The sequence below is a fragment of the Pongo abelii genome, chromosome 19 (genome assembly GCF_028885655.2).
Source record: "Pongo abelii isolate AG06213 chromosome 19, NHGRI_mPonAbe1-v2.0_pri, whole genome shotgun sequence".
Lineage (NCBI taxonomy): Eukaryota > Metazoa > Chordata > Mammalia > Primates > Hominidae > Pongo > Pongo abelii.
The window spans coordinates 60,717,385-60,743,942 of NC_072004.2; the positions used below are offsets into that span (position 1 = coordinate 60,717,385).

Consider the following 26,558-nt stretch of genomic DNA (forward strand, 5'->3'; position numbering starts at 1 on the left):
CCCTCCCCAGACAATGAAAACATAAATATCACATCTGTGACAACTCTAGCATTTCTAGCGGGAAAAACAAATCCTGAAAAAGCATCAAATGCAGTGAATCTGACCACACAATGGTAAAATAGTTATTTCAATAAAGACTTTCATTTCAAAAAATGAATTTTTTTGTTGTTTCCACAATAATCAATTTAGTTATTGACAATGCAGGTCAGGCCTCATTCATGGCCATAACATAATCTCTGATCTTTCCAGACCCTACAACACTACTAATTTTCACAGGATTATATACAGAATTCTAAAGCAAAATAATCCTAGAAAATACAAGTGGAAATAAAAATATATAATCAAATCAGATACACTTTTTTCATACATAATAAATCATTAGCATTTTTTCTTATAAAGGACATGCTCACTGTAGAGTAGTATGCAGAAAAAATGTAATAAAATAGATATCACAAATAATGTCATCTAATATTTTTTTCAGATCTTCTATGGTGTTTATATATACAATACTGTTGGTTTTATATTGTATACAGATCTGTTTCCTGTTATTACCACTTGATGTTATATTGTGATACTTTCCTGGTATCATTAAACATTAGTAAACATTTTCTATCATGTTAGATACCATATTTTATTTAGACATTCCCCTGTTTTCAGGAATTTAGGCAATCATTTCTATTTTAAATCATGCTTTAACAAGCCTTTTAAGCCTTTTAAGACCAAAAAATTTTTATTTTGGTCTAAACTTGGGGTCATTTGTGAGGATAAATTCACAGAAGAAGAAATTTTTAAGGCCCTTGATAGATATTCCAAGACTGCTTTCCAGAATGTTTGTGGTGAGTTATAGATGCCCTATGTCATGTACCTACACTAACATAATTACTGTGTTTTAAAAATACTTTGGTTTGATTGTATCTTAAATAATTAATCAATAATTCTAAGGAAGCCTTATATCATAGGTGGGAAGGTTTGTTTGAAATTGGCAAGGAACAAGGTACATGAGGGAGTTTGCATTGTCCACAGCCTTAAAGGTTCACTTCACAGAGTAAATAATACAAAATTATCTGTCTTGGATTGTTTAGACATTCAATTGCTTGAATGTCCAGGGACAAACCACTTGATCTCTTCTAAGTACTTCATGTTAGGGTTTTAGAAATAGCTTTTAACACAATTTTGATTGAAATAATTTTTCAGAAAGCCCGTTTCACTTGTTAAGGCATTTCATCTTTAGCTGAATTTTAAGTATGCTATGAGATAAACCAGGAACAAGGAGACTTGAGTCTTCATACCATATTTCATCGATTCTAAGACACACACTTTTCCACATCTAAGCATCTTTAGTATTTGGATGTATAATAGGCACTGCTAGCATTTTCAGATCCCTCTACCACTCTCATGCATGACAGCTCCCTGTGCTTTCACTCTCAACATTCAGCACCTGCACCTCTTTGTTGGAGGGCTCTCCTCAGGCTACAGGAACATGCTTTGACTGCATTACAGGCTGGAAGCACCTGGAAATTTACACCCATCCCCACCCCCATTCAATAACTGATGGTGCAGAGATATAAATACTTCTGGTTCTCTGGCCTCTGACTTGAACCTACTGTAGAACCTTTTTGTCTCTAGGGGTCTCCTGTGGGAGTGAACCAAAGTCATCTCCAGAATGTCAGGCTTTGCTTGACATCACGCTTTCTGTGGGTTTTTTTCCCCCTTCCCTTTGGATCGGTTCTATTTCTCTATTTCCCTATTAATTTTCACCCTTGGGCCACTTCCTAATCCACATAAATCCTTATGTCAGAGGAATTAAACATATTACAGGAAGTGTCTTACAATAAATGATGTCTTGCAGTTGCTGTCGGCCAGGTGGTCATAGTGATACAGTTGTCTTTGCCTGTGCGTGCATGAATTTGGTTGTTCTTTCCATGATATGACTGGACTGTTACTTCTTTACTTTTTGGTCAATAAACCATTTAAGGACTATTGAGAAGAGTATGAATCCTGATTGTTATCTAAAAATTTTCTATTAAGTCCTTTTGCCAAGATAAAAAAACATGCCAGCGTCAGAGTTGTAGAATGGATGTCTAAGACAGGGAAAAAAATCTCAGAGACTGCAGTAGAATATTCCTTTAAGAAATGTTATTTATCTTGATGGCAGAGAGGGTGTTATTGTGAAAAAATGTGGTTTATGACAACTCTGATTCAAAAAAGAGATGCAGAAAGAGTTCAATTCTGAATGTACAGAGCTTTGTAAATATCATAATTTATATATCATTCTCTTTTACACACATGATTTTTAAAAATCTATGCTGAAACAGTTCTCTTGTATTTACTTAAAGGGGCGTAAGATAAAAATTCTAACTACTAAGGCATATTTTAAGTCTTTTTTTCATTTTCAGTTATACACGAAATAATGATGAGTCTTATAACTGATGAAATACTAATTGGGAATATGGTACTTATAGAGACAGAAGAAATACAATCAATGAACAGTCTTAACTGGAAAAACTAAGGTAACTTCATAGACTTCTCACTTTCCATTTGTAGTGAGAGTTCTACTGGTAAGTGAGGAACCACCAGTATTTGGTCATATTTTTGAAATTGTGTAGATTTTATTAAATATTTCTTATTCCTCCAATATGTGTGTGTGTGTGTGGTGTGTATATACACACAGATATATATATATATATACACACACACACACACACATACATATATACTAAGTGTATGTGTGTGTATGTATGCATTCTATTTCCTTCAAATTTTCCTTATATCGAGTACTTTTATCATTCAGAGAAGTAATCCATGCATTTAATTTGGTGCCAACTTCTTATTTTTGTGTGGTAATCACCAAAGAAAAATAAAAGCTGGCATTAGATTAAATGCATAGATTACTTCTCTGAATGATAAAACTGCCTAAAGAAATAGGATCTGCTCATAAACATCTTGTCATAATCCATTCCCTAGAAATTTCTGACCTTACCTGTCTATATTACCTATTCCTATAAGGTAACTTTATTATCTACTCAATTTGTTTTGTCTTCCTGTTTTCTCTTCTCATGTGTACTGATGAAAGATGAATTTCTCCACTGTGAAACAGAACAGTCAAGCAGTTCCAGTGGGGTTAGTTATAGATGAGATAATTTCTGCAATTTCAGAGTTCTGTGGCAATACATAGCTCCCCCGTGCCAAATCAATTCTTCAGTAACATGATTAATTAACCCATAAGAACAGAAGTTTGCTGCTGCTCTGAAATGCACTAACCTTGTATTTTGGTTTCAGGCTTTATCTACCCTTCTATACCAAAATCATTCTGTGGTATTTCTTCAGAACCTTGGGCAAATCAACAATGTGTGAGTATGTGCTTTACAATCCTTTTACTGCGATCATACTGTGAGTTTTATGGCCCAACTTAAGTAGCATACACTTCCTTCTTCAGCAAAATCCATTATATCATTCCCACATTAGTGGAACTAGTTAGTACAGACATGCTTACTTAAACCCCCACCTCATTTTCTTTTTAATTCAATCTTTGTTTCCCTGCCAGAAGGAGGAAACAGCTACAAGAGTTTTTTTTTTTTAATGTTACATTTTAAATTTATTTTGTAAACTTTTTTACTGTGTCATGTCTTGCGTGAGAAATAAAAAATAATATATGGACTCTGAGTCAGTAATAAAGGACTCACAGTCTACTAGGAGAGCTGACACATGCCCTACTTTCCTACCCAAATTAATTACATATATAGTGTGATTGATACTTTATTAAAAGGTATGCAGCAATAGGGGACTGCGGTAGGATTTCAGAGTTGGAACCCTTCCAGTTAACCTTCTCAGCCTCTAGGGTTTTAGAACAAAATACCCCAAAGCAACAACACATAAGAAACAACAGACCATCCTGGCCAGTTTTCTGTTTTCCCATTTCCTTCCCACCTCCACCTGATTTACTCACCTAGCTACTGATGTTGAGTGGAACACCCACAGTGAGAGACACCAGTCAGCTCTAACCAGAGTTCCAGTTTTCATTACCACATGGAGAAAGAGAAGGTAGAACCACAATTCAAGCCTCTAAGACTCAGTAACCCAGCTCAGTAGATAAAAGTAAATTAGTAAATATAGTAACCAAATGAGTGTCTGGACAAACAGGCCAGCAACTCTCTTGAGGTGGAAGTTCTTGCTTCACCACTCCTGAGTGGGAAGGGGGGCTGGGCAGGTGTGTAAAAATGCAGGCATGGCATCCATAGAGTGCCAGCTCTGGGCATGGGGAAGGCAGCATGTGTCAAGGAGCTCTTCAAAGAAGAGGTAAAATGAGAGCAGAGTCTTGATGTATGAGAAGAAATCTGATTCAGGAATGGGGCAAGAGAAGCTTCCTAGACAGAGAACAGTATATCTGAGCAACTGTTGGCGATAAGACATGAGGCTAGGGAGAAAGCCAGGGACTCAGATAGTAGAAGGTGCTAGGGAACTACTGAAGACTAGCAAAGGAGGAATAGAAGCAATTTTGTGTTATAGAAAGATAATTCTGACAGAAGTGTGATGGGTAGATTGATGGGGACAGATGTGGTAGAGAAGGAAGAAGCTATATCACCTATGTTGAAAGCATCCAGGTAAGAAATGAGAAAGACTTGAAAAATAAATAAGCCATGTTTGCATGAAACAGAGAAAAGGGAATATATTTAAGAAATGTTCTAGGATGTATTCCTTTTTTTAATCCTAAACTCACCAATTAGGTAAATCACTGCCTAAGGAAGAAGCAGAGACAGGACAAAAGTGTTACTTTAATGGAACACTCTCTACAAAGAAACACCAGGAATAGGGAATAAATGGATCCTGAGCAACATTAATCTCAGGCAACTTGCAGTTCTTTCCTTTCCTTGGGGTCACTGCTAAACTCTGTGGGCTGTCTTAGTTCATTCAGGAGCTGCTATAACAAAATATCTCAGACTGGGTAATTTATAAACAATATAAAAGTATTGTTCACAGTTCTGGAGGCTGGAAAGTGTAAGATCAAGGTGCCAGCAGATTTAGCTTCTGGTGAGGGCTTGCTCTCTGCTTCAAAGATGGCAACTTCTTGCTGCATCCCTTCTTGCAGAAGGGGCAAACAGGTTCCCTGAAGCCTCTTTCATAAGGGTCCTGATCCCATTCACCAGAATGGAGCCTCATGACCTAATCATCTCCTCAGAGCCGTACCTCTTAATACTGGTACCTTGGGGGTTAGGTTTCAATATATGAAATTAGGGGCTGGGCACAAACATCCAGACCACAGCACAGGCTTATCTAGTGCTAAGGCACTCTGGGTTAAGATAGTCTAATGTTATTGTCCGAATTGATTTCCATTGAGAGAACATGTGGATTGAATGGAAAAGATCCTCATTCAGGTCCGGCAGGTGTTACTGCTACTCCTGTGATCCTTTTGGGTTCACAGAAATCAATCTAATCCTCCAATGTTGACCACATTGGGCTGGAGGAAGCTCACTGGCGTTGTCCAAGGTCCCACTGCCTAAACACACCACATAATCATTTCCATTCTAGGGGATAAATGTAATTGAGGTTTTGCTGCTCCCTGGAACTTGGTCCAGAAGGTTAAGCCCAGGTCCTTCTCTGAGCCCGGTACCAACATTTTTATTCTTTTTTCTCCTCACAGCCAGGAGAATTATTTCCTAGACAGTGAGTAAGAAAGCCTCATCTTCCTCATCATATGTGCTCTCAAATCTTTGACCTAAATCATAAATCCTTTCTAGTTCCCCAAGGAGCTAGATTTTTGAAACACAAAAGAACATGATTTTTTCTGCTTTCTGATATCACACTCTTTGTTAACGTAATGAACATTAAATGGCCCGGTAGTTCAAATATCTGATAAAGAATGGGGAGAAAGAAAATAAATGGAAAAAGTTTTGGTTAATTTCAATTGTATATCCTTTGCATAGAATACGAATTACACAAGGGCTAGAAACACATATCTCTCACATCGTATCCCTACTACTCAGTGAGGTGTCTGGCATCTAGTAGCTCTCGGTAAGTGTGTAAGTGAGTAAATGAATACAAGAAGACAAAATCCCTGCCCTCATGAAGCTGACTCCCATTATTACTCCCACTATTGAGGAAGATAACAAACAAAACAAGGTTAGGGCAAACTGATAAATAATGTAAAAGAAATAAACAGGGTAGAGTGATACAGAGAATAATTGGGTGATGGGGGAATGGACTGGGGGACAGAACTATTGATCTGATTGCCCTTTCCCTCAGAACAGCCCAACCCCCAAAAGTAAAAATTGAACTTTTGAAAAAAGTAGACAGAAACAGTATAAGTTTAAATGTTAAAAGTCATATCAACAAAGCAAATACAGAATTGCAGTTAATATTTACAAAATCATTATGCAGACACCCTATTACATGTAGACAGTTGTAGTTAAAACAACTTGGGTATTTCATTTCTAAAGCGAAGCTCCACAGGCACATTCTGTTTAAGGTTCTTTTCATTCTCTCAAAAGTTATAAGCAATAGAGTGTGTAAGTTGTTTTAATAATAGTTCAGCTCTTTATGTACATTGCAAAAATGTCAAGCGTGTTGATTCTTCAAAAAGTTGCATTTCACTTAGGAGAGAAAATAAAAATGTCCCATTTCTCCCGAGAAAAAGGATAACATTTTCTAATTGTGCAAACACTTTATGAAAGTATCATTTGACTCTATATTTTGACAGCTGCTTTGCATTTATTATTGGAGAGGCTCTTCATACGGCATGTTCCTTTTTTTTCCTTTTCTAGTCAAGAGGTGTTAATATTATTTTGGAATTATTCAAATTTAAGAGAGTGATAAAGGGTTGCTCTTCAGCGGTTCTTAATAAACAATCCCCTAACTTCTTACCCCTTTAAGAGGTTTTTTAGGGGGAAAAAAAAGAAAGAAAAATGGTTTTAGACTATGAGCTCCTTGTTTTGAGAATCAGTACCATTTAGCCTCATAGCATGCAAATTTCACATTTTGCCTGGCATGTAGTAGGTGCTCAGGAAGTGTTTGCTGAGTTGAACTGGTTTGGGAAAAGGCAGGGGATTACTATCCTTATTATTCAGATAGGGAAAGTGAGGCCCAAAGAACTCGAAGATGCATTTGTATTGTGCTTGGTACTTTACTGAATGTCTCACCCAAGTTAGCTCATTTAAAAGTTGGTCCTCACAACCATTACATGTAAAGCAGGAAAAGAGAAGAGTAATGATGTGTTTGACATATAGTGAGTTAGTCACTATTAGACTTCCCTCTATACAGTAAGTCAGTCTCTGCTGCTAAAGGAGATCTAAAACCTAATGATGAAAAATCTCAGGTTCTTGGACTTGGTGGAAGGAAGGTTATTCTTCCAAGGACAAAAAAAAAACAACCAGAAAATCTATAGGAACATTTGGACTAAAAAAAGTCCTATCATACATAAAAATAAGGCTCACATACATTATTGGTGGTAATGTAAGTTGGTCCTACTTTTATGGAGAATTTATGAATATATACCAAAATTAAAATGAATGTAACTTTGACCTAGCTTTGATCAAGAAATTTATGAATGTATTCACACTATAGACATACTAGCACAAGAGTGCAAACATACATGAGGAAAAGGATTTAATGAATATATAAATTATAAATGTTCACTGTGACATTGTTAGCAATAAGAAAACTTAAAGCATTTTAGTGTTCAATAAATTGCTGGCCACACAAATTATGGGTTATGTGGGTAGTGATATTTTATGTAGACATGTGAAATAAAAGATTAATCTATGTATTGACATGAAAAGATGACCACAACATAACATGTCAAAACCAAGCTGCTTAATAGTGTGATTTCCTTTGAGTAAAATCACTCACCACAGTATTAGTGACTCCTACCTCTGGAAAGTGAGATGGGCTATCTCTTATTTTATTCACTTCCACAGTACTTGATTTTTTTTAAATAAAATAGATTAGTTTTAAAATTCAAAAATTAAGAAGCAGCTGTTTAGTCCTTGCCACACAAAAACTCTTTTGTTGTTTTTTTTTTAAATCAAGAGTTAAGTGGAACCCAGGAAATGATTAGCAATTGTTCTACTTCACCACAGTGTTTAGCACAGTGCTTGTGACATCGTTGGTGCTCAATAAATATTTTGAGGGAATGAGTGAGTAAGGATGACTCAACTTGGTCACTCTAGTAAAGTGAGACAGAAGGACATAAGAACATTCAGATTTTCTAACCCTAAAATCCAAGCCAGTGAGTCAATGAAGACTTTGTGACGACCACGTTGCTACGGTTGATTGATGTTAAAGATGGGCTACTCGCCAAAACATAATGTGAGGGTCCTATTTGCACTGGAAAAGGATTCTTGCTAAGCCCTGACCATGTTTTTTTGAGCATCTCTTATGCCACTGACCTGATGGTTTAGAGGTCATGGAAGCTTTATGAAGAGGGAATCTGAGAGAGTGGCCAACTGGTTCAGTCCATTCACACACTGAACCTCCTCAGCAACATTCCCCAAGTAAGGAATTCAGATTGGCTGAAACCTGCTGGGACAGTGCTTCCATTTTCTCCTGGGGAATTCTTTTCTTATCAGCTCTAACTACTAGTAAGTTCCTTATGACACTAAACTAGAATCTGCCTTTTTATAAAATGTACCCATAGACAATGAATCTAAGCAGTTCTGCATAGTGGTTTAGAGAACAGCTTCTGGAATCACAGATCTGCCTTGAACCCTAGCTTCTACACATAGGTGCTTTGTGACCCTTAGGTAAAGATTACTAACTCTCTAAACCTAAGTTTTTTCTTTTAGAATTGGGGATAATTACAGTTTCTATTTCATGGAATGGTTTTAAGAAGATCAAAAATAAATATATGCAAACTGCTCATCACCATGTATGGCAAAAAATGCTCAATAAATAATATCATTACAATTGTTTAGGCCTTTTTCACTAGGTATTTGACAGAAACAGGCAGGCAAGTGGTACAAAACAGCAGTTAATGGATGAGGTGTCTCTTGTCAGTGGGCTGTGTGCCTGAGTACTTTGATTTCAGTGACTCAAGCACCTTCTTTGTTTTGCTCACTAGAAACGAATTAGAAAACTCTCCAAGCAGGGGGAGAGAAATTTCATACCATTAATTTGACAAAAACAAAAGTTTGTACTTTCACAGTTTAGACACTAACTTATAGAATACCTCATTCACCTCTGCGGGGTGCAAGGAAATAGCTCCCTCTGGGGCTTCTCTCAAAACTTGTCTCCCCGAAGCTTCCTAATATTCAAATGGCTGTCAGGCAAAACACAAGTCTTCTCTAGCCATCCTGAAACATTTCTCATGGCTAATGACTACCTATCAGTCTGGAGTTGACTTTATATTATTACTCAAGACATAAATCATAAATCCTAAATGGATTCAGGAATGTATAGTTGAGCACAATGTATATGTATAGCTTTAACATATAAATCTGTATTATACACCATATGAAATTCAGTAGACTAGGAGATTTAGGATCTCAGTTTACTCATCTATAAAATGGTTACAATGAATGGTTCTTAGACTATGTTCTAAGGACCTCTAGGTCTGCACAGCAGTGCTGGGAGCTGCTTGACTTGGGCTTTAGGCTTCCATCTTGTTTTGAGTAGAGCAGTAATGTTTTAACAGATACCTCTCTTCTCATCAGCTCCCCTCAAACCATCCCTCTGGGAAGGGCAACCTAAGCAGGACAAACCATGCCTTTCACTTTAGAAAAACATGAGCAGCTGAAAGAAGTCTGTTGAAACAATATCACAAAGAGCGTGCCTACTTGGTGAAGGCTTGGGTGCAGAGAAGGGGGAAGGGTTTATAGGAGAAGAATAGTGGGGTTATAGAGGGGCCATGTTTGACTGAAGAGGTGCCTTCTGAATCTCTGTGGAATGCACAGCTGTGGAGCCAGCTGCATCAACACAATCACAGTGTCCTGCGTGATGGGCTGTGACCTCCCTCTGTGGGGACAGCAGGGTGTGGGGGAAGGGGGACTGCTCATGGAATCAGAAGACTTAGGAGTGAGTCTCGGTGCTGGGACAGGGAGCTTCCTCTCTCTGAACTGCTATTTCCCTACTGAAAACCAAGAATAAACATACCCACCAGATCAGCTTCACAGGCATGTTGTATGGTTTAAAGAAAATGGGGTCTACAAAGCATTTTGTAAATTAGAAAGCTCCACAAAGATACCAGCTGTATTCATCAGCCCATGAGATGTCTAAATGTGATCCTTAAATTCCAAAAAGCTTGCTAAGATCACTTTCCTAATATATGAATATAAATCATTAGTGAATTATCAAATAAATGAGGTGTTTCATTTTGTTCGTATACTTTTTCAATATGTCAATTATAAAAACCATTGTATCTGAGACCCTATGAAGAACTACATATGAAATTACAAAGAAAGATCTAATTATATATGAAAAAGTATATATATTATAAAGTCTAATTGTATGTGATTTCAAAAAATATAACTAGATTATTCTTAAGGAACTACCGTAGTGGCAATTGATTTTTTAAATGTATAAAGAAATATCAAAAGTTTTACAAAAATATCCAAAGTCCAGAGTCTCCATTTCACACTTCAACAAGTAGTGCATGCTTTACTCCTATTTTAGACTGTTGCATCTCAGAATTGGATGTTATGTGTCTCTGCTCACGTCATCCATGTAGCTCCACTTCCTAAGGAAAACCATCAACTTTTCTGGTTGGGGAGTTCTCTAGAGCAATCCTCTTCATTCTCCTCTGAGCGAGATAGATTCAGGACACTCATCACGGGATGGATCCAGGATGTAGTCTGTGTTACATGACTTAAGAACAAGAATGCAATTAGAATCTGAAAGACTGTCTTTCTACTCATCCATGCAAGTACTGATCCTCATGATATTGCTTCTACCCTAGTAAAGTCCCTGTGATAGGAAGCAGTTAGAACTAGATCCAATAGCTTTAATAAGTCTTAGACACATTTTAAGGTTCAATGAAAACCATTTCTTTCTTTCTTCTTTGGTTAAAAAGGAATGCAGGTGAATGCAGCATCTCTAACTCCTTTCCTTTCAGTATCTGACATTCAGTCAGTCAGCAAGTCCAATGACTGCCTTGCTGTAACATCTCTGGAATCTGTTTCTTGCTCTCCTTTTCCAATGAAATAGTCTGGGTCACTGAAACGGTTTGCCTCCTGCCTCTGCTCTAGCTCTTTTCTAATTCATTCTCTACTGTAGCCAAAGAACTTTCTAAATGACAAATCATACACTGTTACTCACTTCTAAACATTCAATGAAATGCTTTGTTTTTTTAGCTGCCTCAACAATACCTGCTTTTTAAAATTTTTATTTATTTATATATTTATTTATTTATTTATTTGAGACAGAGTCCTGCTCTGTCACCTAGGCTGCAGTGTAGCTGCACAATCTCAGCTCACTGCAACCTCTGTCCCCTGGGGTTCAACAAATTCTTGTGCCTCAGCCTCCCAAGTAGCTAGGGCTAAAGGTGCGCACCACCACACCTGGCTAATTTTTGTATTATTAGTAGAGACAGGGTTTCACCATGTTGGCCAGGCTGGTCTGGAACTCTTGGGCTTAAGTGATCCACCCACCTCGGCCTCCCAAAGTGTTGGGATTACAGGCGTGTGCCACTGCACCCCACCAACAATATCTTCTTCTTTCCCATAATCCTTTCCCATGAGAAATTAACTCTTATTAATTCTAAAAAACCAAATATCCCTTAAGAATCCTCCAACCAAATATCCCTTCAGAATCCTCCAATCCTCCAATCTCTTATCTCTTATTAAATCAAATTATAAATGCTTGTTTATTTTTAGGCCTTCCTATTTCATATAAAGCTCCTTAACGGCAGGAACTATGTTTCTTATCTCTGAATTTGTGGGGCCTAACATGATCTCAGAACAAATGACCAGCATCCTGAAAAGTGTTTCAGGGAAATAACACAAGCAGAGATGAGAAAGGAAGTACAAAAGATATTGGGTATGTCTAGGAAGTGGTGACACATCATGAAATCATGCTCTTAACCTGGTAGATGGTATTTCTTACACTTAGTGTCCTATTCCCAGCCTTTGGCTGGATGAATCTCCTAAATCCACCACCATCTTCCCAACTCTGGAGTGCACGAATTAGGACAAGGATTTGTTTCTTTTCCTTGGACACTCTTTCTAGCCCTGGTTTACCCCACTGCCTTTATCCATCCTAGATCAGTTTCCCTAGACTTCGTCCTCCCCAAACTCAACCTCAGAAGCAGCATCATGTCTTAGATCAAGTGCATCTGAAGGCCAGTACTTATAAAGATTATTTAAGATTGTGGATCTGAAAGTGCCTCCTACATTATAAAGTAACATTTTCCAAAGTATGTTCCCAAGAGTTTTAAATAAATGTTATGTGAAGAATAGCCTGGCACAGTGGCTCATGCCTGTAATCCCAGTTACTGACTTGGGAGGCTAATATGGGAGGACTGCTTGGACTCAGAAGTTTGAGGCTGCAGTGAGGTATGATCCACTACATTCCAGCCTGGGTGACAGAACAAGACCCCGTCTCAATCAATCATCAATCAATTAATCAATGTTATGTGAAGAATATAATTCTACTGTCAAATAAGTTTGACATAATTGAATAGGTTTCTTTACTATAGGATTTCCCAGAGATTTTAATATGCTAATGTGCTCTATGAGTCTCCAAGACTATGTAATATTACTCAAAGTAACATATCTCTGTTAACAAACACAGGGCCAGTGTTCCATAGAACACAATTTGGGAACTATCACGAAAATGCATTCACTTTATTGGCTACTGATTACAATACTGAAAATGTTAGGTAGTACAAATGGTAAGTTCCACTGTTATTATTGGTTTGGTTTGTTTTCAATCCTATACTATACATTTTGTTCATGTCCCCCCTACACAAATTGTTCAGCTCCTCTGTTTAAATATTAAAAATGTATCTTTTCATGGAAGAAGATTACTAGCGGTTTTATTATGGCATAAAAAGGGTTCAAGTTCTTTAAGAATCAAGGTGAAAGTGACAAGGCCCAGGCATCTTCATAGCTTCAAAAGCTCAGAGTGTGGTTTAGTGTACAAAGAATCATTATTCTCTTGACAATAATCCACATTACTAATATCTCTTTAAAATGGTTTAATGGAATTTCTTATTATGGAGGCTAAATTTACTAAAGTATTTGATTCGGCACAGGTTAACTTCATTTCAAGGCCTTTATAAACCTGGAAAGCTGCCTAACTTGAAAGTGGTTTTAAAGAAATACTAATGAGTGTAACATGAGAGGGCTGCAATGCCCCTGCAAGGTGAAATGAGGACACATCACCCTGTACAAAGTACATGTCTAAAATTAAAAGGGAAAAGCTTGATGAGACAGCTTTGCTTATTTTAAAATATTGGTATATATTTTAATACTTTAATGTTTATCAGCACATATTAGTCCAAAGAAGAGACCATAATTTAAATCATTTAAATTCCTCCCTCTCCTTTGAAGTTCCATAATTGGAGGAGATGGGAAGGAAGAAAAACAGGAGCAACTACCTGAGGGTAAGTTCAGGTAGTATGCTTTGCTATGTGACTTTTTATAAATAATATTCTCATGCTTGACATATTACAACTGTCCATATATGAACACTCCATTAAACTGTTAATTTAAAATAATCAAAAGGAAAATGTCTAAGAAAAAAACGTAGTTACAGACTCTGAACGGTGAATATCAGAAAGTTCTACCAGATGGTCATCCTTGCCAGTAACCTTCATTAAGCACTTTTTAATCAACAAATCACATCTGATCTTACTCCAAATACAAAAGTAATATAAAATTTGATTAACCTTATAACTTGATAAATCTTATATTCACAGTATGATTTTTTGTATATGCCTAAAAACACACATGCATACACCTAAGCATCAAATACGCAATTACAACAGCTACTCACTAGAAGAAATAAAACTAAAGCAACAGAGAGATGTGTTCTGTGCTTCAAGCACACATTTCAGACCTGGGTCTTTGTTAAAAATGTCCAGAACCAATGGGACACAGTGCTTCTGAAACTCAGGTAATGCATTGTGAAGTGCCTGGCAGAGAGGAGACATTCAATAAATAATCATAGCTAGTTTCATTGATAATTAGGGATTTCTGATTATTGTAAGAAAAATTTGGAATTCTTCCTACGATGCTGGAAGGGGCCATTTGTGTGTATACCATTCAATTTTATGTCCTAGTGAGCACTGTGGTTAAAAAGCTTTGACATAATCGGTATGATGAGATAATCCCAGATTTACTGGCTTGGAGAACATTCGAGTATTAAAAACATTTCCTCTGTGATTTGTGTGCTTGGTAATTCAGCTGATAAGAGAGAGAATAAATCAGCCCTGTTGACTCTTTTTAATTAACAAAGACCCCATGGTTCATAAAGGGAGATCTTGCTACTTAGTATAAAAAATTTAGAGGTTTGGAAAATAAATGAAGCTTACTATGGAACATGAAAATTTTCCATTTGAACAAACAGTACCTCTGGCAAATTCTCCTAAAGAGACAGTGCATCTGACCTGATTTGGAGAGCAGTCAAGAGCACTTCAGATATATTTGAAAATCTCAAAAGCATCATACTATTTGCCTCTGAATGGTTGCCAAATCTGTTGTTGGAAAACAATAATATTCGATTTGGGAAGATAACAGTATTGTGTGTTTTAAAAAATAATATTAGTAAACTGAAAGACACATTTTAGAGCTTATTAAAAAACCTAAGAGAACGTGCTTTATTTTATTGGCATAGAAATGTAAGTGAATTATTTAAATTCCATTATAATTACCCTCCTTATGTTTCTTACCTCCTAGCTAAAGGAGCAAAATGTTTTCTTTCAAAATAAAAATTAGGACAACCTGTTAAACAAAAAGGATTTAATGACAAAAAGGGCACTTGTTCTGTAGAAATTCATTCTTATAACCGTCTGTGATGATGAAAGACATTCTTTTGTTAATCTTCCATCATAGATGGCACTATTTATACATCACGGTGAATTTGCATCTACTATTTTATCATGTTTAAGATAAAGCTGTGGAATAAAGAGCCGAAAGTAATTAACTTCCAGTGTCATTTTATTGGGGGGGTGATAATTGTATGCATATAGTATTTATATAAACCAGAAGACAAAGACAAATAAGTAACTATATGTTAATATAATTTGTTTCAGGCACCAGTAACTTTGAATCACTGGAAAATTTTACAACTGGGCATAAACTGCAAGTAGTAATGACATTAAAAGATTTATACTTAAACACTAATCCCAATTGAAAACAAATGAGAAGGTAGAACACAAGGTGAACCTTGTCAATGAGATTATTAAAAAGTAACCAAACCATGATAAAGCAGCATATAATCTTATATAAACACTGGTTATGAGAATAATTACAGATTAGTAATAGGAAGTATCTATTCTAAAATATGTTTAAGAGAAAATTGCAGGCATTTTGTTCCCACTAGTATAAAAGGAGTATCCTCTTACACAGTTTTGGAAATATGCCGCTAAAATCAAAATAAATATTTCTCATTAGTGAACTCTGTAAATATCACGGAACACTTTGAGCATTTTGTAATTAGGCATTTGGAAATCCAGTGAGGCTCTGATCAAATATTAGCAGGATCTCATCCAAATCTTTACAGTCTAGAGGACAAATTTTATTTTTATTATATATTTATGGTAATTTCTATTAAAATCATTTATCTTTTAAAATCTTAAATTCCAATTAATTAAAAATATTTAGGTCTGAGCTATCAAATCATACTGTAAGAATCTAAAACTATTGTAATATATTACTTATGTATAACATTGGAAAAAATTGTTGTCACTAGACTTCTAAAAGATAAACACTGAAAAGAAAATTCCTGAGGAAAAAGTAAGGAAAATATTAATTACATTTTTTCAAATAATATCCACAGGCTGGACTGCTGTATAGAGCTAAAACATGCCAGGTACAAAGCCAATATAATTAATTTTTCAAAGAACGAAACAACTCTGTAGTGACAGAGTACAGCCCTGGGTAATTCTTAAAAATTGATGCTGTTTTTGATCATAATGGGACAAACAAAACAGAAAAAAACAAAGAACATGTCCTACTGACACTGATACCTATACACTGAATTATTAGATACTAATAAACAATTACATAGGATTGTATAGTTTGTATATTTGTACTTTCTCATATACCTGTTGGCAGTGTCCACCAAAAATTTATGTTCTCCATTCCATACCATAGAGTTGCTGCCACGTGGCAGCTGCCTAGGCAGAGACTACATTTCCCAGCTCTCCTCACATCTTTATGTGAGCATGTGATTAGTTCCTGTCAATAGAAGGTAACAGAATTGATGTTTATCTTTTGTGGGTCAGGGGTTTTTAAGAAGCTGGTGTGCCTTCTCTATTCTCACTCATTATCCACTAACCAAATGTAGAGGACTCTGAGGTCGTTAGGGAGGGCAGAGACATGAGATGGGAGGAGCCTGGGTCTCAACATCACTACCTGAAGAAAAGCTACACCCATCAACCAGGAATCTCTGCATTGATTTGTGAGCATTAAGTCACTGAAAGCAGATGATTTGTTATTGCAGTTAGCGTCATTCTAGATCACTGTCAAGCAAGATGAGAATATTTCAAGAGGAAGACATGACTATTACTTTCTCAGTAAATATATGTACAAGTTCTATAAACTAAAAGCCTATCTTTCTAAAATACAGAAAATAAGTAATAACTACATATTTTCATGCTACTTTAAATATCAATAATCAAGACTGTCAGAATATAGATTAACGAATGCTAAATTTAATTGGAAACAAGTTCATAAGACCACTGTCAACGTTTCCATATTAAATTCCCACTGCGAGTAGAAGTGCATAAAATGTAGAAGCTACTTTAATTTTTAGTGTTCTCATTAAAATAGAATTATATTACAAGCCATACAGGTGTTCACTTAATTTAATCAACAAAAGAAGTTTAATAATCTGACTAAACATTTTTCTTAATTAACAAATTTAAAACCTTAAAAGAACTAAAATTTAAAACATATTTCAACTAATTTATATTGATTCTAATATTATGTTTATCAAAGTTAAAATGACTACACTACCAATTTTAAATATAAGCGTATATATTATACTACAGAATGATTTGTAAAAATCACAAAGTTGGAAGGGACTTTGAGAGGCTCCTTATGAGACCATCTCTAATGTCTTGAGGTATTTTTGTCAGTATTACTGACTCCGTCATGTATAAATGCTAAAGTCACTTGAGAGTGACTGTTACAAAGAAAAGCCTTCAATTATGGTGAAAATTATGGGATAAAAACATGCCATCAACCTCTATAGTTTTCTCATAAACTTTTAAATACTGATTGTTTCTAATAGTGCCACCTTAGACTTGTGGCCAAATGGAATTAACTGTCTTTTAGGACCTTAGTATATATTAAGGGCAAGAAAGAATTATATTCTTATTTTCTATATAAGGAACCGGATACTAAGAATGGTGAAATAACTTATTCCAGGTCATGAAACTAGTGCATGTTAGAGCCGGGATCTAGATCCAAATCTGACTTCTGAGAATTTAACCATTACATTAAACTCCTTGCTAAGGCTCTGTTATCTGGGTTGGTGTCAGTAACAAGATATAGGGAGGCTCTGGAATGGATTAAGTGACCATCTGAAAGGGGTTCTTCAGCTTTACAAGATAAAATTAATTAAAGATGTATTGACTAATTCATTGATTATAAATGATATGTCTAAAGCTATTATAAAAGTACTTGCCATATAATATGGTTTGGCTCTGTGTACCCACGCAAATCTCATCTTGAATTGTAATCTCCATGTGTCCAGGGAGGGACCTGTAATCCCCATGTATCAAGGGAGGGAGATGATTGGATGATGGGAACAGTTTCTTTCACACTGTTCTCGTGATACTGAGTTCTTACAAGATCAGATGGTTTAATAAGCGTCTGGCATTTCCTCTGGTTGCACTTCTCACTCCTGCTGCCTTGTGAAGAAGGTGCCCGCTTCCCCTTCTGCCATGATTGTAAGTTTCGGGAGGCCTCCCCAGCCATGTGGAACTGAGTCAATTAAAGCTCCTTTGTTTATAAATTACCCAGTCTCAGGTGATATCTTTATAGCAGTGTGAAAACAAACTAATATACCATGAAATGCCTAAGAATTGTTATCTGAACGACCATGAATAAAAAGTACTTGTATGAAGCCTGAGTCAGAGGCTTTGTGGCAGCAGTCATATTTTTTATATCATGTAGCAACAAATTCTTCATATATCTATTTTTGTCTAATAGGCTGTTAGTTTCTGGAGGGTAGGGAAGTGTCCTACTCATCTTTATAGCCCCAGTGTCAGGCTCACAGAAAGGGGGGTCCATAAATGTTTGATGCATGGACACATTCCACTGATATATTACTATTGTTATATCACTGGGTAAAAATACTCAAAAGTGGTAGACAAGCTTACTTCTAATGGAGGATCAGATAAAACAATCTTCAGACTTGGAAATCCAGTGTACTGTCCTAAATTATTAAGAATATGCATAAATAAATTGATCATTATTAAAATAAGATTTAAATAGCTCCAAAGTCACCAAATAACCAACACTACTAGTCCTTCTCACTAATATTCTCATATCCAAGTAACTTCCAAAGGTCTACTCATACATTTGGTTGTACCTAACAGTTGAATCACTGTGATAATTCAAACCATTTTGACTAGTTTATTTTCTATATAGCTGGAGTTATATGTCAACCTACTCAAATCCCAGGTTTTGTTAAAATTATTTACATCAAACAAATACTATTTTTAGCTAAGCAAATCTTGTTTTAACTATTAGAGTATAAAACTTTACTAAAGACAAATAAATATGATGGTAAGTGGCCTGGCTAACAGCTCACCCTTCCCTTCGGTCCCTAAACCGTAGAAGTGATTTTACACTGGAATTTTTAGTCTTTGAAATGATGAGAATGCAGCCAAAGCCATGTTTCTAGGCACCAGATACCCAACAGAGGGATGGAGATTTTCATAGAGGTACCTGCTTAATACCAATGCTAAGTAACAAAGTGCAGGCATGATCAAAGCAGACCTCTGGCCCTCTTAATATTGAGATCATTCATTTGATACAGATGTTCAGGTATGTGGCAGCTAGGTAAGACTTTACATCAGGCAAGCATTTTGTACTTTACAACCTTCTTTGATACCAATTTCCCAATTTGCTTTTCATATAAATCTCACAGACCTTATTTTTCTCTGCAGTTTTTACAATTGATGAAACTGAGGCTCAGAGTATCAAAGCCCCATCCAAGGTCACACAGTAGTGGGACCACTACTCTCCCCGCTCTACTTCTAACTCCCTGTAATCATTTTCTACTGCAGTAACAAATTTCCACAAATTTAATAGCCTAAAACAACATAAATTTACTATCTTATAGTTGTGTAATTCAGAAGTCCCACACAGGTCTTATTGTTCTGGAGGCTCTAGGGGAGAATTTGTTTCTTTGCTTTTCCAGGCCACTCACATTCCTTGGCTTATGGCTCCCAACTTCAAAGCCAGCAACATAACATATCCTGAATTCTGCTTCCACTCTCATATCTCTTTCTGACTCTCTTTTTCTGCCTCCCTCTTCTACTGTTAAGGAGTCATGTGATTGGACCCATTTGGATAATCCAGAATTAGCTCCCTATTTTAAGGTTAGTTGATTAGCAACCTTAATTCTACCTGCAACTTTAATGCTCCTTTACCATGTGACCTAGTATATCCACACTTACAGGTGCTGGGGAATAGGATGTGAACATTTTTGAGGGCCATTATTCTGCCTACCCTTCTCTTCTTCCCTTAAGCATGCTTCTTCCCCTAAGACTAGGGCCTAATGGAAAATGCACCGATTGGGATCAACTCTTGCAATTTGCCTAAAACTTGCTAAACGTTTAGCATGAAAAATTATATATATATATAGTATGACCCTATAATGAATATAATCTACAGAATGAAGAAAAAAAGTTGCTTTTTTTTCTTATGAAAAAAGACCTTATGGAAAGTAATTTTTGGGAGAAGCAACTATATGGACTGAACTACGTCCCTCCTAAATTCATATGTTGAATCTTCAATCCCCAGTGTGGCTGTATTTGGAGACTGGATCTCTATGGAGATAATTAGGGTTAGATGAGGTTGTAGGGTTGGCAGGACACTGGTCTGATGGAACTGGTGTCTTTGTAAGAAGAGACACCAGAGATCTCTCTCTCTCTGTGTACAAAGAGAAGAGGCCAGGTGAGGACACAGCCTGAGGTAGGCATCTAGAAGCCAGGAAGACAGCCTCACCAGAAACCAACCCTGATGGCACCCTGATCTTGGGACTTCTGTGAGAAAATAAATTTCTGTTGTTTAAGCCATGTCTGTGGTGGTTTGTTATGGCAGCACTAGCAGACTAATATAGCAACCAAATTTGGAAGGGAAAGAGTTTGACAAAAAGTATTTGTTAGTAAATCTAAATAAAGGGTCCTGGCCCCAAAGAAAATTATACACCTTTCAAATAAAAGTATTAACCCTCAGAAAAGTTACGAGTTTTCAAAGTACTTTATGAAACCCCAAATAATTTATTTTAACATCTCAATGAAATGTGAAAAAACATGCTTCATGCCTGTGTTATACCTGTCATTGGTTAAACGAGGGGGAAAAGGGGCTTTGAGCCTGGATATTTAGGTCTGGATGTTCTTTTTATTTTAGTGGGCTTTGCCATTCTGAATAACCCAAGCCAGCTGCCTGGTCTTTCATTTCATGACAATTTCTCACACAGTACTTCATATTCCTACATATCTTTGTAAGTATTTACAGAAAATCCTGAGCAAGCTGTCTCAGGCTCATGATCAATGCAACGTCTCTGCTCCCATCACAGGGCTTTTGACTGGCCAGAGAGTGGCAGAGGTGTAGGTTTTGGCTACTGGTTTCCATCTGCAGTTGTGTAAATACTGTCATTTTAAACTTCTCCATTGGCAAATAGCAATAGTATAAAATAAGGAAGGGGAGGGGCAACTAACAGCTGTTAAGCACTCATTACGTGCAAGGTATTTTGCTACGTGATTTTACCCCAAATTTCATTCAATTCTCAAAAACAATCTGGGGAGATAGATAGAAATTATTATCCTTGTTTTTGTACAAGAATAGAGGGTAGAGTGTATTGAAATAACTTACCACTACCAAGGTCATACTCAAAAGTGGTTGCATAAACATTAGAAGCTAGCTCTGTCTGATACTAAAGCCCTTATTTTTTTTCCCCATCAATTGCTTCCGCAGACTGCCAACAACAATATTCATTCGATAAATATTTATCATCCCTACAAATACCAGGCCCTGTGCTAGGTAATGAATATTCCAAACCAGTTGTCACATGGATGGTTACAGCTTTAAAGTGCAATCTAGTAATTTCAATACCTTACAACTCATTCATAGCTAAGAAGTATTTGGGGGCAAAATATTTAAAAAGGTCCATATTTCATCTTTTAAGTCCTCTGTTGGTTTCTTCATTGTAGCCTCATTAAGAATAAAATGCCCAGAATTATTACACATGTAAAAGAGAGTGAGGAGCCTATACATATTCTCCTTATCTAGTCTGAAGTTGCATAGAAATTGCCCTGACACCTCATCCAGTGAGCCTTAGATCTTACTAATTTGTCAGTAGACATTTCCTCATTCACAGAAAATGAATCAAAGCCCCCAAATTAATGAGATCTTTAGAAGGAGGGTGTTAGACAGTGTCCACTAAAAGCTAAAATAAGCTAGGTGCTTGCTCACGCCTGTAATCTCAGCACTTTGGGAGGTTGAGGCGGGTGGATCACCTCAGGTCAGGATTTCAAGACCAGTCTGGCCAACATGGCCCCATCTCTACTAAAAATACAAAAATTAGCCAGGTGTGATGGCTGGTGCCTGTACAGGCTTTCAAGGATGGGTCTTTATCAATGACAGTCTAGTGCAGTAGTAGAATCTTGCGGTCAGAAGACTTTGACTCTAGTTCTGACTTGGTAATTAAATAGTGATAGATTTTTTGGTAACTACTCAAGACTCTTACTTTCTTCATCTATAAAACAGAAAAAATGACAAGGTACACATACCTCGAGAGGTTGTTCTGAGAATCCACTGAGGTAAGGTTTGTTCATATACCATCCTATTTATCTCAAGTTACTTATTTACTGTCTGTTTTTCCTCTCTATTATGTAAATTCTATGCTATCAAGAAACCAGTCTATATATTTTACCACTATATCTCCAGGGCGTGGAACACTGCCTGGCAAACAGCAAATGCTCAAAAAATAGTTGCAGAATGAACTGTGTGCATTTTAAAGCATTAAAAAATGTTGATATCAGTATTATTGTTAAGAACTTTTAAAGATATACAAAATGGATTTTTTTGTTAGGTATTAACTTTTCATAAACATTGATACTATTAGCCACCAAGTGAATTTAGGCAGCCAGCCTAAGTTCAAATTATGATCCTGTTCCAATTTTTTGATGTTTCCCTAGAAACTATTACCAGGTTTTTTCCCCCAAATGATATCTGATATTAGCATTTAAATCACATGAAATGAAAATGGTGAGGCTTCATTTCTTGTTACTAATTTTTGTAACCTCCAAGAAGGTTTCTTAGTTTTGCTGATTATTCTGCAACTTCCAGGTTCTCTCCAGATGTGAAGAAAATTGCTTACTTGGTTGAGATGCTTGTACTTACTTGATGAAGTACTTGATTCCATCTGCTGTGTAAGCTTCCTCCCACCCATAAGGTAAACCTAGAGTGAAAGGAAACCAAAAATATATTTAATAAGATGATAAAGATAACTTTATTTCCTGGACACAAACCTCCCTCATCTTTACAATTATTTGAGCACATTTCTTGTACAAAATAATTTTCTAGAAAGGGGGAATTAAGACAATTCAGATGAGCTTTCATACTCAGCATCTTTAGAACACAATAAATAAGTCTTGAGCAGTTAACAATCTGCTTTAGTTGCAATAACTGGATTATGACTTGTCATTTACATGTGGTGAGCATTTTTGTCAGCAGGATTCAAGCAAAAATTTGTGTTGCAGTGGATGGTTTTTGCCTGAAGGCAGAAGGATGGACAAGATGGCCTCTGCTTGTCTATTCTGGCTCAAAGTTTCCTTAATTGGCTCCCTTTACATTCTTTCACTCAGCTCCACAGGGAATCAGACATGAGTGCCAGATCAGCAGGGGTTTGAAAGTAGCTTTTGGACTAGACAAAATTCCTTATTAAGTTTGAAAGTTTAGCAAAGTGATTTACAATGGATTGTGGCATTTTACTTTGTTAATTAAGAATTTTGTGCACTAAACATAAACGGCCAAACAATTTGCTAAACTTAGCTTCCATTTCTGTAATGGGATTGAGAATAGTTAGCTATAAAGAGATGTGGATTGACGTAAGCAAGCAATATTTGGCCATATTTCTGTAAATGAGAACATTTTGGCCCTCATCATACCAAGAGAACAGCCCCAAGTTGAGGCAGCCACATACTCCTACATTCTGATTTTGGGTGGTATGTTTCTAGAACACAGTGGTTTCCACCCCTCTGTTCCATCCAAGTACTGCTAAGGATTTTAATCCAATTTTTGGATGAGTTTGACACTGGCTTATCACGACTCAGGTAGCCTACCTCTTTGGAAAGTAACTGAGCTTTAACAACAAATCATTGACTTCCTTTCTCCAAGTCTCAGCAAGGGGCAGAGCAAAAGTGCAGGAATAGTAACTATTTTTGTTTGTTTGCTTTTAGAGGCAGGGTTTCTCTCTGTTGCCCAGGAAAGAGTGCAGTAGCGCAGTTTTAGCTCACTGCAACTCTGAACTCCTGGGCTCAAGTGATTCCCCCTTCTCAGCCTCCCAAGTAGCTGGAACTACAGGTACGTGCCACCATTCCTGACTAATTTTTTTTAAATTTTTTTGTAGAGACCAGATCTCACTATGTTGCCCAAGCTGGACTCAAACTCCTGGCCTCAAGTGATCATCCCACTTTGGCCTCCCAAAGTGCTAGAATTATTGTTGTGAGCCACCGTGCTTAGCCTAACAGTAACTATTTGAATGAAATAAAACCTTACTCTATCGCCATTTGCTTCTTGCAAATAGTCTTTGAGAAGCAACTCTAAGGATGATGTTTTTGTAATTATGAAAAACAAGAAATACACTTTGCATTGTGTTTATTTCCAGTCTTTTACCACAAGTCGTACACACCTTGAGCAAAAATTCTGTAACTATTTCCTTTGTATATTAACACAGGCCACCTTGAAGTTTCTATTCTCTCTTAATGAACGAATATTCCTCTTATAAGTAGAAAATAAGCACTTCCTAGAGCTTGGCTTAAGGAAATGACTGGCTTCCTAAAAGCCCCTAAGTGACTGTCACTATATGTCTCCTCTAGTGTTTACTGCAAGCACATGCTCAGCCAGATGCGCCACGATAAACTGCTCTGCTGCACCAGTTCAAGTAGATTTATTTTCTGTCTTCACACTTTCTGCATCTTCTTTTATAGATCACTTCCTTCATCACTGACAAGCCCCTCACCTGGAGGGAAGAAACTGATGACTGGACCTAAGAACCTTGCTTTCATGACAAAAATGCTCAGAAATACCAGGATTTCCAATCATTAAGAAAAAGGCAGCTAAAAGTTAAGTAGGAAGTTATTCTAATGTGACTACAACTTTCGTCTGCTAAATAATTGTCTGATCAGTACAACTGTGTCTGTCCTTCTAATTTCTTAAGTTACAGATACGTTCTAATAAAAATAAAGAAAAGTGGACACTTTCAAGACAGTATCTTTTAATCTACAGGATCATGTGAAAATCGACACTAACATTGGATTACCACATCCCCTGTGCCATCAGAATAGAATTTCTGCCTGCATTATTTCCTTACAATTATTAAAAAAGAATTATAACTTTGTAACAGACTTATAAAGGTACTAATTCATAGGCATTTAAGTCACAATGGTTATTCAATGACTGCTGCCATAAAGATATCCCTGGATATTAAATAATATGTATAACTTATTTTAGAAGATGTTCTCTGTTCTGAGAAAATAAGTGTTTCTTTTTAGGAGACTGAATAATTTCTTATAGTTCATGCAGATTTCATATAATCTATTATATAAAAAACAGACCTAGAGACTAAAATGATAGTAATTAATCTCTCAGTGATAGTTCAGTAATAGAAAACAATCACTGTCCAATTATAAACTAAAAACACAAATAGCCTACCTTATACAAAAATAGGACTTCTGATTTCCACTAGCTTCTTGATGAACTCAGTTTTCCATTAGTAAAGGTTTCATTTCTTCATAATAAGTGATTTGGATATAACTAACATTATCTAAATACTTTTCAATAATCATTATTGTTTTAAAATTTTCCTACATTTACCATATCTTTATACTTGGAAATATACAAAGCTTCTATTTTTTCTTTTCATATTTGTTTTAAAAACATTATGACAACTATAACTACCTGAAATTGCTTTTGATTAGAAGTATTGTCTATGAACCCTCCCATAACGTTCTTTCCATCAGTGATCATCTGTTTTGAATCAATAACTTCATAGTGATGACTCCAAAATCTTCATGAGTATCTTGCCAAAGTAAGAGTCTTAAACACATTCAACTTAGAATAGTGGCTGTTACCTAAAACTCAACATATCCAAAACCAAAGTCATTACGTTTCCAGACAAAATAGTTTCCTTTCTAATTTTCCAGTCTATTTATGTATCAAATATTTTCTTTGTCATATCTGGCCCATGTATCATTCATTAAATATTTATTGATCCTTTATTATGTATTCAGCATTTTGCTAGATGTTCAATATACAATGATAAACAAATAGACATGACCTTTGATCATATGAAGCTTGAAATCGACATAAAGACATTATTAAAAATAGGAATAAGTTCTATGAAAAAAAATATGGAATACAATGAAGGTAAGTCATAGCACAGAAAAAGGCTGAACTCCCTAATGCAGAAAGAATTCCTACAAATCGATAATAAGATCAATAACAAATAACAAAATAGGCAAAACGTGAAACATTTAGGGCATGAAACACAAATGAACACATGTGAAAATGTTTTAACTTCATGTTTAATTAGAGAAATAAAAAGCTATTATGAGATACCATGTTCATCTATCAGATTAGCAAACATTAAAAAGCAGTTTAATTAGACACAGCATTCATGGTGTGAAGAGATAGTCATTCTCATATTGATGGAGGTATTAAGTATAACACACTTATGAGGAGAAACTTGTAAATACCTATCTAAAATTTTCAATGCTAATAATAATGAGTTGACATTTATTGAGTGGTTAGATTCTAGACACTGTTGTAAGCACCATACATGTACCAACACACTTAATCCTCACAAAGAATCTATGATAAGTACTGCTATTATCCCTATTTTAGCAATAGAGAACTGAGGCACAGGAAATTTCAATAACTTTCCCAAGGTCACACAGCTAGCAGGGGAAAGAGCCCAGATTCTTCATCACTATGTTGAATGATCTC

The 26,558-nt window shown here is 36.1% G+C and overlaps 1 protein-coding gene across 7 annotated transcripts in view; it reads right to left on the reverse strand.

The window, feature by feature from the left end:
- Positions 1-3,538: 3,538 nt before the first annotated feature.
- The window catches only part of STXBP4 (syntaxin binding protein 4), a 189,982-nt gene continuing 166,962 nt past the window's right edge, over positions 3,539-26,558 (reverse strand). For all 7 annotated transcript variants that reach the window (XM_063717858.1, XM_063717857.1, XM_054546213.2 and 4 more), the window contains 2 exons: positions 22,734-22,791; positions 3,539-10,794 (listed from right to left, as the gene is read on the reverse strand). In XM_063717858.1, the coding sequence (XP_063573928.1) occupies positions 10,680-10,794; positions 22,734-22,791 (173 nt within the window). In that variant the 3' untranslated portion in view covers positions 3,539-10,679. The remainder of the gene's footprint in view (positions 10,795-22,733; positions 22,792-26,558) is intronic.